Here is a 12,093-nt window from a genome sequence, read left to right as displayed (position 1 = left end):
AATTAAGATTTCACATTTTATGCTGCTTTCTTTTTAATTTTATCTATTTAACATGTTTTTCGACCCGGTTGCGCAAGTGTTCCTTGAAATGTCTTCAGTGTTTAACCCTGCAGCTGGATGTTATTGTCTCCTCAGGACCAGTTGGAGATGTTATACACAGTGGGACCAAACATCTCTGCAGAAAGGTAAATTCAAAGTTCTATCAGTGGAGCTAAAAGCTTTTTAAGGGGCTTTTGGGACAAGTGTGACTTTTCGTGTGACACTGAATGTGCAGCTCTTGGTTCCCTCCCGTGTCAGAGTCTCCCAGCTGCTCTCCCTCGCCACCACGCTGTGCTCCCAGGAATCCTCCGACCTGGGCCTGCCCGACTTCCCTGTGGACAACCTGCTCCCTGCCCTCCACGTGCTGGTGAGAGTCCAGACAGGAGGATCCCTCTCTGAGGAACGATAAAGAAGAGAGGCCAATTAAAAAGAAAAATGACTCCAGCTCCTACCTTCTGGTCAATTAATATGAGTGTGTAATGCTTTTCTTTTGCAGAACGCCTTCCCCATGTTGTCCTCCCAGCAGTTGGTCCAGAGACTTTACCCCTACACCAGTATTCTGGGAAAGGATGGCCGCAGCGCTGTAGAGGGCGTTCTCAGTGTAAGTTGAAAGGTCGTCGTCTGTATGTGAAGTCGATTAGATAAACTTTTAAAATGCATGTGTGTTCTGTGGGATTGTTTTCAGAGATTTGAGCTGCTGGATGGTCGGCGTGTGCCAGCGCCTGGCGCCATCGTGGGCGTGTCAGTGGCGAAGGAGACGGAGGGCCGCGCTGACGTCACGTTACGCATCAAGGACAAAGACGTCACGTTTCAGGTAAACGCTCGACAGGCTGACTGCAGAAAAACTAAATCCACAACGACTTCCTCTGCAAGGAGTCACAGTGAAAACTAGGGATGGGGGGAAAAAATCGATTCAGTTACAAATCCCGATTCTTGTGAATGACGATTTTAAATCGATATGCTGCCTCCCAAATCGATTTTTTTTTAAAAACATATTTATTGGTTTATACCGGGGGGGGGATATATGGGGGGGGCAACATCACCCCAGAGCATGTTGACCAGCTCTTGTTTTTGCACAAGAATCTAAACATACCCAAGCACTAGCTTTGTATCGCCTACATGCAAACAACAATAGCCTACTTTTTGTTTATTTCAAAGTGTATATTTTAAGTGAACTTCTATTCATTCTATTTAAGTTACCTTTTACTTATTGTTTGAAAGTAGCCTAAGTGGCTTACATTTCTTAATCTGTCAGTTTGTGTGCAGTTGACAGGGGCTATACAATAATAGGGAACATTTTTATTTATTTTCTTTATTGTCTGCCCGGCAGTCATTAAGTTAATGTTAATATTTGAAATAAAACTGGTAAAGCTCTAAGTGAATTTGACTGTTGTATTTGAAGGTATGATTCAACATTTTTCCATGGTCCAGTATTTAAAAAAAAAATAACCAAAAGAAATCCCAGGAAATCGTAATATCGAATCGCAATACTTACAGAATCGCAATACCCAGAGATATCGCAATACATATCGTATCGCCACCTAAGTATCGTGATAGTATCGTATGGGGAGGTCCCTGCAGATTCCCGTCCCTATTAAAAACTGCACTGGTTGTTGGAGGCTTAGAATCTGCGGTTACTCGATTTTTCACAGTATGACACTAGATGATTTGACTCTGAGACAATCTCTACAGGTTCCAAGTGAACTCAGTGCACTGCATCTTAAGAAAACTCATGCAAACTTAAGGAAACTCGTGCAAACAAACAAAACATCTTCACCAATTTGACACAAATCAGACACAGAAAGTTTTCTCTTCTCTATTCATCGAATTATGAAGTAGAAAAGTGTTTCTGACCGGATGAGGTCAGTGAGTCACTCGTGTCCCCCGAGGTGTCTGTTGTCTCACGGCCTCACAGACACGTCTTCTGTCCCTCGTCCTGCAGGTTCCAGCCGGGACCAAAGAGCCACGCCCACCCAACAGCAGCCCCAACTTCATCAGCACGCCGAGCCACGCCCAGCTGCTGGCTGAGATGATGCAGTCCCACATGGTGAAGGACATGTGTCTGATAGGAGCCAAGGTACCGGGGACACACACACGATGCTCAAGCTCACACAGGCTGAAGGTGATCGCTGGTGTTAATAACAATCATCTTTGTGTTTTCCAGGGTTGTGGTAAGTCAGTGCTGGCCAGAGAGTTTGCTGAGATCCTGGGATACAGCATGGAACCAGTGATGCTCTACCAGGTGAGCAAACATCATAATCTGTGTCTTTCAAAGATTCAAATTGTTGGATTTTTAAAGTCTGGAGCCATCTGAGTTTATTTACTGTGAATATACCACAGAGCAAGTGATGCAATAGTTTGTAAATACCAGTCAGAGAGTTCCTTTATGTGAAAGCACACAAATAATTAACTAAAGTCTCCATCTATCATCTGTCCAGCTTATGATTTGTGTTATAAAAATAAGAGATAATCGTTTTCAATTACTTTCAACAACATGAGTTCATAATGTGTCTTTCATTTACATGCATCCATGTGGAAAGAAAACGTAGAAGCTGTGACACCCGGGTAATAAATATGTTTGGGATATATGTTTATTTTGTAATACACAGTTTTATGACCTGTGATGTCACACAGTCGATTTCAACCAATGGGGAGAGAGGAGGGGCACACAGCAGGACAGGGGTATTTTTATGAAAGGAGACCTTCTGAAAATAGAAACAATTTCATGAGAAGAAAATCTGATTCTGTTTCAGAAGAAGTTTCTCTAGTCACACTTCAAACTCATTATCATTATAAAGATACTAATCAGAGAAATAATGTGCATTGAAAATTGAAGATTCAGTGATAAACCCAAAGGCCGAATGAGAAACACAATCCAAGAGAATGGAGCCATTTAAATATATATATATATACTTCTGTGTATGCAAACATTCCATAAACAAACACACTGCTGATGTGCGTGTTTGTGTGTGTCTGTGGGCGTGTGTGTGTGTCTGTGTGTGTGTGTGTGTGTGTGTCAGACTGCTTCTGTGGAATGTGGTCAGCCGGGTGACGACCCTGCAGGAAGTGGCTGTGCTGCAGCTTTATGTATTAATGCATCATGCTGCAGCTTTTTTTAGCCGCCTGAGGTCAGAGGTCACTTGTGTTGCGGGAATTGTGGAATCCTTCGCCAGGCCATTCGTCATGTCAGCGCTGACAATACCAATTTTGGAAAAGGAAGTGGCATTCGGAGCGAAAGAGAGAGGGAACATAAATATTGAAATCATAATCATCTGTAAAAGTGAGATTTATGTCCGACCTTGAAACCTCAGAGATGAACAGTATCCTGACCTATGCCTTGATTGGATTAGAGTAAAGAATGCAAAGCAAAATACTTGAGTAAATGTATTTAGTATCTTTCCACCGATGTGATAATCACATTAAGGAGGTAGAAAATAGCAGCTGTTACATAACTGGTCAGAGGAGCCAAGGTAGAGAGCCAAGCTTTTACAACAAGAGGCGTAAGAACCTCCAGAACAAGACGGTGCCTCCAGGACGAGAACATCTCCTCCACTTCAGGTTGCTTTAAAACAACCAGAGATTAAATAAATACATTTAATACCAGGATTTAACTCTTCAGTGACCTGCTGGGTTTGAGTGACAGAAGAGCAGCTGCAGTGATCACAGGTTAAATACACAAAGTGCATCACTCGTACCATCTTCATCCCCATCATCATCCTCATGATTGTGCAATATGTGAAAGCTTGTTTCTGCTCTAAGATCTCCTCTTTCTGTGGAGCGGCTCCCAGTTTAGTCACTGCCTGGAACAAATTGTGTAACGCTGCATGTCCTCCCGCCTCCTCCTCCTGCGTCTCTGCCATGACACGCTGGCGTGATGGAGAGTTTGACAGCGAGTCTTTGCTGCGCAGACGTTTCAGCCCCGAACAGAAATGTGCCATTAACTGTTATCTGTAACGCCGAGATATGGAGTCTAGCAGCGGGGGACAGACCATGTGGTGGGGGGGCAGTTAAGGCTCTTATATACTTCTACGTATCCGTTTCTCGAAGAGGGCTCCACGGAGGTCGAAGAGTCTTTTTGATTTTTGCTTCTCCGACCACTGTACGTCGAAAAAAATTCACCGCCAAACCCATAGGTGGCGCAACGGAAGACGAGCTCAGAGAAGCCTACCACAATTTTGGGAAGAAGAAGTCTGCGTGTCTCTGTTTACATGTTAGCTCCTCCCACACACTGAACCATGGCAACTAAAAGAACTAAATAAAGTGACACCCAGCGGGTCAAGATGCTGATGTAATCGTTTCTTAGCGCAGCGGTTCCCCGGTCTTGTTTCCGAACTGTGTTGCTGATTCCACAGCTTGAATCTGCTTGAGGCTACATGTAGCTAGAAGCTACACGGAGCTAGCTCCCCCCCCAGCTTCCACACACAGTCAGCAGGGACTCTCGACACTAACTACTATCCAGTGTTTGCTTCTAACCTGACGGTATTATAGAAACAGTGTCATGATAGAAGTGGAATTAAAGTCGTGACGGCGGGGTTATGCACTGTTACCACCGCAGTTAGCATGGTGGCTAGCCCGCTAGCCTAGCCTGCTAGCGCCGTTTTGAAAGCTCGTTATAACCGTCTGTGACCGTGCACACATGCCGTCAGTGCTCTAACGAGCCACCGTCAGCCGGACAACTCCGCTGGCTTAACACACACGTCACATTAATCGTAGAATCATAGTTGTGTTTGGGTTTGATGCTACAGGGAAGTAAACAGGAAGTTTGAGGTCCGGAAATGACGTCGTAGGGAAATGACGTCGTAGGGAAATGATGTCGTTCGTGGACCAATCACAGCCAAGAGCTGTCCGTCGGCTCTCCGACATGAAGACGGACAGTTAGAAAAATCAGACGTGTACGAAAAGCTGTCCGAGGCGCTCGGAGAGGGCGTTCCACGACGGATAGGGCGGTCTTATCTGTCCGTTTTACAAAATACGCTCAAGCATAAATTGGCCTTTAGAGGAGAAATCCAGCGTCTGATGACATGAGAGTCTCAACTAGTTTTATCCAGTCTCACTTTATGATATTAAACAAACTGCAGCACAGAACATCTCCTGATCTCAGTCCCTTCACCTCCCTCTACTTTGTCCCTTGATTTCCTTCCACCCTGGCTTCGTGTTCACTTGCACGGACCCTCATCTCCTCCTCTCCTCATCTCCTCATCTCCTCATCTCCTCCCTCCATTCTCTTCATCTCCTCATCTCCTGATCTCCTCATCTCCTCATCTCCTCATCTCCTCATCTCCTCCCTCCTCCCTCCTCACCTCCTCATCTCCTCCCTCATCTCCTCATCTCCTCATCTCATCTCCTCCCTCCTCATCTCCTCCCTCCTTGCTCCTCTTTCCCTTCCAGGACATGACCGCCCGGGACCTCCTCCAGCAGAGGTGCACGCTCCCGAACGGCGACACGGCGTGGAGGCCGTCTCCGCTGGTCACGGCCGCCATCGAGGGCAAGCTGCTGCTTCTGGACGGGATCCACAGGGTGAACCTGGGAACCCTGGCTGTGCTGTCCAGGTACTGCAGCCTGATTGACCTGCTGTTGTTTGTAGACACACACATACACACACACATGTGCACACCTGTCAGCTCATGCCTCTGTGTTTTGTGTGTCAGGTTGTTGCACGACCGGGAGCTGGACCTGTATGATGGGACCAGGCTGCTGAGGTGGGACAGATACCAGACTCTGAAGGAGGAACTGCAGCTCAGCGACGAGCAGCTGCAAGAGAGGTACACACACACACACAGACACACAACTCAGGACACTGATGATTGTGGGTTATGTGTAGCGAAAGGTCTTTTTCAGTAGCATTTTCTGTCAAACAATCGGAACATGACTCGGCTTTATGATGAGTACAAGCAAAAGGAAAGGGTTAAATAATTGAAGAGTAGGTAGTGTGTGTTTGTGTGTGTGTGTGTTTGTGTTTGTGCGTGTGTGTATTTGTGTGTAAAACCCACCTAAGCTGGCAGGAAGGATGTTTGTGGTGGGACGTCTGGGCTGAAGTGAACCCACTTCCTCTTCCTCCGCTCCTGTGGCTGAGACTCAATGTGTGTGCGTGTGTGCATTAGTGTGTGTGTGTGTGTGTGTCTGTGTGTGTGTCCACCAGGATTTAATCATGCATTACAATACAGGTTTCAGTTTTTTAAACCGTGCAGTTCATCACAAACACTAATGGTGGTTAGTTCCTCCATTTGCTCTCAAAGCGCCTCGGGTCGTCACATCATGGATTCAGCAAAATCTAATTCTGCTGCATGTTGATGTAACTGCATCACGTCACTGCAGATCTGTCAGCTGCCCACTAATGCTTCCACTTCTTCCACTTCTTCCACATCCTAAAATTCAGTTCTACTGGACTGGGGAGGTTGAAGTTCGTGTCCATTGAAACCAGTCTGGAAGTAAAAATACATTTTCTGAACAGAGAGTTTGATTCTTGATGTTTTTCGCTCCTGTTGAAGCCACAAGTTCCTGCTGATGTGTTGTGATGTGAAGGATAATCACTATAAAACCTGAAATCCTCACGTGATAGCGATGGCTGTGATTGGTGGAGCTCGCTGTTACCATGGAAATGTGGTCCACCACTGTAAAAACGATATCAGCTGTGATAAGATCATTCTGTGTGACATTACGTTTTCCACAGAGCGACCATGATGGCGCTTTCTAACATGAGACCGTTTTTTTCTTGAGTTAACAAGGTTAAATTTAAGAAGAAGCATGAAGTCAATCATTTGCAATGGTTTATGGGATGCGTAGTTCCTTCCAGTATTTGTCTTTCTCTGAATTAAATGTTTTACGGTCACGGTTCTGCTTGGAGCTGATCGGCCTGTTTTTATAAGAATCTCAATGGAGAAAAGGTTGTTCAGTCTCAGTCTGACCTCTGACCTCTGACCTCATCATCCTGGTGTTTCCATCCTCAATCTGCTGCTCACTCTTTCTGCAGATGCACAGATTCTTCACATCCAAATCACTTCTACCTCATCATGCTTCACAGACCCATACAGACCGACGCAGCCTTGAGCAGCAGATCCAAACATTATGGATCCTGTCCATGTTGTGCTGATGGTTAATGTTTCCCATAGCAACAAATAGAAAGCACATGGTGCAGCGGCCTGACGTCAGAGTGACACTGGATTGTTTCTGTTTACCAGTCAGATTTGAATTAGAGTTGGCAGCCACGTTCAACTTTGATGTTTAAATTAAATTTATGCGACGTGGTTGCATGTTGGGACAGAACAGAGTGAACAAGAGAGACCAACAGAATCCAAACTAGTGGAAGACAGGGTACGGTTAAGTCCTAATAACAAAGGACTCTGATCTCTACATGTTTGAAATATCTAATGGTGGTGTTAGCGCCGGTAAATCTGTCCTGTCGCTGTGTGTGTGTGTGTGTGGGGGGGGTGTGTGTGTGTGTGTGTGTGGGGGGTGTGTGTGTGTGTGTGTGTGTGGGGGGGGGATTGAAACGGACTTTGCTGTCCTCTCGAATCAAAGAATCACTCAGACAGCTGTCAAAAGTCATGCTCCTGTCCCTGATATAGATTGGATGGGACACACACACACACACACACACTCTCACACTCTCACACACTCACACTCACACACACACACACACACACACACACACACACACACACACACACACACACACACACACACACACACACACACACACACATATCACACAACCGTGACGAACACCATGTGCACCTGCACTCCACATCTACTTGAACACAGCGGAACAGATGTTCATCCACTGCTAATGTTGAACTGTGTGTGTCTGTGTGTGTCTGTGTGTGTCTGTGTGTGTGTCTGTGTGTGTGTTTGTCCTCTCAGGTCCATCCTGCCCGTCCACCCGTCCTTCAGGGTCCTGGCCCTGGCCGAGCCCCCCGTCCTGGGGGCGGCTGGGGGGGGCAGCGGAGCTCAGCAGTGGCTCGGCCCGGAGCTGCTCACCATGTTCCTCTACCACAGTGTCACTCCACTGGCCAGAGCAGAGGAGATGGGCCTCATACAGGGACTGGTGGGACACACACACACACACACACACACACCTGCACACACACACACACACACACACACACACACACACACACACACACACACACACACACACACACACACACCTGCACACACACAGCCAATTTCCCTCTAGTCATCACTTTTCTGACCAGTAAGTGCAAATCAAATGATAGATTTTTAACTATCCAGTATGATTTGTGTGAATTGACTTTCCTCTAACAGCATTTCTAGAAACTAATCGAATTAGAAAGACACAGTCAACCTTATGAAACCACATTTAGGAGGCAGATCTTTGTGTTTTTCTACATTTTTGTGAATTTCTCTAGAAATCGTTGTGAAATCTTGATGAATAAATCAGGACGGATGTTTTCAGGACTCTCAACCTCTGGCATGAGCAGAGCAACATTTACAGCAAAAGACAAACTAATATACAGCTAATCAAATGATTCAGTTGGGGAAAATAATCAATCCAATGTTATTTGTTTAGCCAGTTGTCACAAATCCGATCAGATGAATATATGTGTTGTTTAATTCCACCTCAGTTCCTCTTCATCACATCCTCTTCATCAGTCTTTTCCTTTGATCTCTCAGACGCCGAATGTTCCAGCCGAGGCAGCGGAGCAGCTACTGCTCCTCACACACAGCCTGCGCAACACCAACGATCCCACAGTGAGTGTGTCTGTGTGTGTCCTACCCGTTTGTTTATGTGTGTGAGTGTGTGATCTAAGTAATTTATGTGTGTGTCTGTGTCTGTGTGTGTGTCTGTGTGTGTTTGTGTCTCCAGGCCCAGTCTCTGGCCTCTTCTCTCTCCACCAGACAGCTGCTGAGGATCTGTCGTCGTCTCTCTCAGTACCCGGAGGAGAGCGTCGCTCACGCAGTCAATAAGGCCTGTCTCTCCAGGTCTGTACACACACACAGACACACACACACACACACACACACACACACACACACACACACACACATAAAACTATGTGTTAATGTGGTTTTGGATTCATTGTGAAAGTGCCATATAAACAATATGCTCAGTGATCGTGAACAGAAGTGATTCATTGTGTATATGTGTTGTGTGTGTGTGTGTGTGTGTGTTGTGTCTGTGTGTGTGTGTGTGTGTGTGTGTAGGTTCCTGCCCAGCTTGGCCCGAGCCTCTCTTGAGAAGAGCCTCACCAACTGCTCCATCCAGGACAAAGCAGATCCTGCTGAACAAACTCAGGACTACAGCTGTGAGTTCCAGTCTCATATAAAATACAATCATCCAGTCAATGTTTCTAGATATATTTCATAGATAATTATGATTTTTTCCTGGTTAAGCCTGAGACTTTTAAGGTAGACTACCAAGTGGATCAGTGTCATGAGTCTGTATGTTTCCTGAATTAGATTGTTGTGTGTCTCCAGGTGTGGTGAAGGACGGTGTGTTGACCATCGGCAGCGTGTCCGCTCCCATCTACAAACCCAGTGAGAAGATGAAGGTTCCAGATGTTCTCTTTTATGATAATCCCCAGGTAATTACACATTTATTCACACAAACACTTTATAAACTGGATATGATCACACACACATCAGTTTAAACCACTCAGCTGATTCCTATGAGTCTATAACTGTAAAGGAACATTTCCAGGACATGACCCACACACGAGGGCAAAGCGCTGGATTAGAAACAATAAAGAATAATCCAATGACCAGTGTGTGTGTTCATCACTACACAACACACACATCCAGTAAGATCACACACCACAGAAAAGCCCAGTCCGATCCCCTTCAGCTTCAATCATCTCTTTTTCTGTTATTATTAATATCGCTCTGTCCCCTCTCCAGTGTTTGACTTTATTTCATTATGAAGGATTCTGATTTTAGTTCTGGTATTAACTCTATTTCCCGAGGTCACGCTCTTGTTGTTGTTGCTGCCTCAGATTCACCGGAGCCTCAGATCTCAGTCAGATCTGTCCCAGGTCCCCAATCTGACCCGGGTCGGACTGGATGAGGAAGCAGTGACTTTAATTCAGCGTCGTGTTCATGTCCAGAAGGAAAACCCTTGATAGTGGTTAACTTATACAAAATATACTACAGTACGTACCTCACATCTGGATTCAAACAGATGTGGACTTCATGCCCCTGTTAGAGAACAAAATATATATTATCTATATTATCAGTGGTGGTAACTTTCAGACACAAGAAATACGGCAGCTACACCTTCTTCATTAAAGGAAGAGTTCACCCAGAAATTAAAATTCACTCTTTATCTAGCAAATTCAGGTGCTACTCTGTTGAACCCTGAAACTCCAGCAGTGTTTTGTGGATCTTTGATGTTGGATCATGATCCTGCTGCTGACCAAAGACTATGATGCAGCAGGACTGCTTGACATATAGTAATGAAGTTATCCTTCAAATTATTTACCCTCATCATTGCTGCTAAAAACTTTAATCTTGATGATGTTTTCCTACACTTGACATCTCTCTCTCTGAGTTTTCTACCTTCTTTACCCTGTTAAAAGGGTTTTTAGTAGTTTGTCCTGACTGTTGAGAGTTAAGAACAGAGGACATCTCACCATGTTAAAGTCCTGTGAGACAAACTGTGATTTGTGAATATGAGCTATACAAATAAAATTTGATTGATTGATTGACTTGAACGCTTCACGCTCGCTGTGACCGAACCACCGCGCGGCCCAAAGAAGAACCAGCTCAGGAAACGACACTCTGACATCTTCTGTTATCACTGATGACGTGATGTGACCCAGATTCATTTCTTCCCCACTCTCTCTCTCTCTCTCTCTCTCTCTCTCTCTCTCTCTCTCTCTCTCTCTCTCTCTCTCTCTCCGTCCTAATTCTGCCTCTTTACTGCGCCTGCTTGTGTCAGAGGCTGAAATAAGAGCAGAAGTCGCTGAGATGAGAACAGGGAGGATGTCCTACTTTGTGCCTGACCTGCTTTCTTATCTTCACCAACATACACAGAACCTGAGAATCTGTCCTTCTGGGTTCAGTCTGTGTTTAACTGAGCGTTTGTTTGAATGTGTCTCCAGCACATGAAGGTGATGGAGGACATGCTGAAGGACTTCCTGTTGGGGGAGCACCTCCTCCTGGTGGGCAACCAGGTGAGTGACGTGTGATCACATCAAATCCACAGGGAACCGGTGGCGTTCTCTGTTTGGAGGGGAAGGGAAAGTAGGGCGCACATGTCAGCGCCGTGGGAGTGTGGGGGGGGCAGGTTATGAAACAGGCCCCCTGCACCCTGATGTCACCCTGCGACCCGTCCAAGAGAGGAGCGTGTAGCACCTCCTCTCGGTCTGCTCCAGAATCCACAGATGAGAAGAGGAGGAGGAAGAGGAGGAGGAGGAAGAGGAGGAGGAGGAAGAGGAGGAGGAGGAAGAGGAGGAGACGCACATGACCATGTACGGGTGACGCTGTGACATTAGGAGCTGTCAGAGCGGCTTACTGGTCATGTGACTCAGCAGCCGTCCAGGAGAGGAAGACTCAGTGGGAGTCCCAGAGAAGACCCCCTGTCAGGACATAGAACCGTCCCCAGAGAGAGAGAGAGAGAGACACTCTCCCAGTCTGTCCCGTCTCTACAGAGGGACAACGTCTCTACAGAGGGACAAGGTCTCTACTGAGGGACAAGGTCTCTACAGAGGGACGACGTCTCTACAGAGGGACAACGTCTCTACTGAGGGACGACGTCTCTACTGAGGGACAAGGTCTCTACTGAGGGACGACGTCTCTACTGAGGGACAAGGTCTCTACTGAGGGACGACGTCTCTACAGAGGGACGACGTCTCTGCAGAGGGACAAGGTCTCTACTGAGGGACGACGTCTCTACAGAGGGACGACGTCTCTGCAGAGGGACAAGGTCTCTACAGAGGGACCAGGTCTCTACAGAGGGACGACGTCTCTACAGAGGGACAAGGTCTCTACAGAGGGACAAGGTCTCTACTGAGGGACGACGTCTCTACAGAGGGACAAGGTCTCTACAGAGGGACGACGTCTCTACAGAGGGACAAGGTCTCTACAGAGGGACAA

General features: G+C 46.3%; 1 protein-coding gene across 1 annotated transcript in view; it reads left to right on the top strand.

The window, feature by feature from the left end:
• The window catches only part of vwa8 (von Willebrand factor A domain containing 8), a 67,623-nt gene that overhangs the window by 9,185 nt on the left and 46,345 nt on the right, over nt 1-12,093 (top strand). The window contains exons 7-20 of the mRNA XM_061089214.1: nt 136-185; nt 298-406; nt 536-640; nt 725-853; nt 1,982-2,116; nt 2,204-2,281; nt 5,428-5,588; nt 5,688-5,801; nt 7,900-8,083; nt 8,674-8,751; nt 8,867-8,982; nt 9,205-9,305; nt 9,478-9,584; nt 11,100-11,171. Of these exons, the coding sequence (XP_060945197.1) occupies nt 136-185; nt 298-406; nt 536-640; nt 725-853; nt 1,982-2,116; nt 2,204-2,281; nt 5,428-5,588; nt 5,688-5,801; nt 7,900-8,083; nt 8,674-8,751; nt 8,867-8,982; nt 9,205-9,305; nt 9,478-9,584; nt 11,100-11,171 (1,539 nt within the window). The remainder of the gene's footprint in view (nt 1-135; nt 186-297; nt 407-535; nt 641-724; nt 854-1,981; nt 2,117-2,203; nt 2,282-5,427; nt 5,589-5,687; nt 5,802-7,899; nt 8,084-8,673; nt 8,752-8,866; nt 8,983-9,204; nt 9,306-9,477; nt 9,585-11,099; nt 11,172-12,093) is intronic.

Source organism: Limanda limanda, chromosome 16 (genome assembly GCF_963576545.1).
Source record: "Limanda limanda chromosome 16, fLimLim1.1, whole genome shotgun sequence".
In the NCBI taxonomy this organism is placed as follows: domain Eukaryota; kingdom Metazoa; phylum Chordata; class Actinopteri; order Pleuronectiformes; family Pleuronectidae; genus Limanda; species Limanda limanda.
This window is presented reverse-complemented; position numbering and strand designations above follow the sequence as displayed.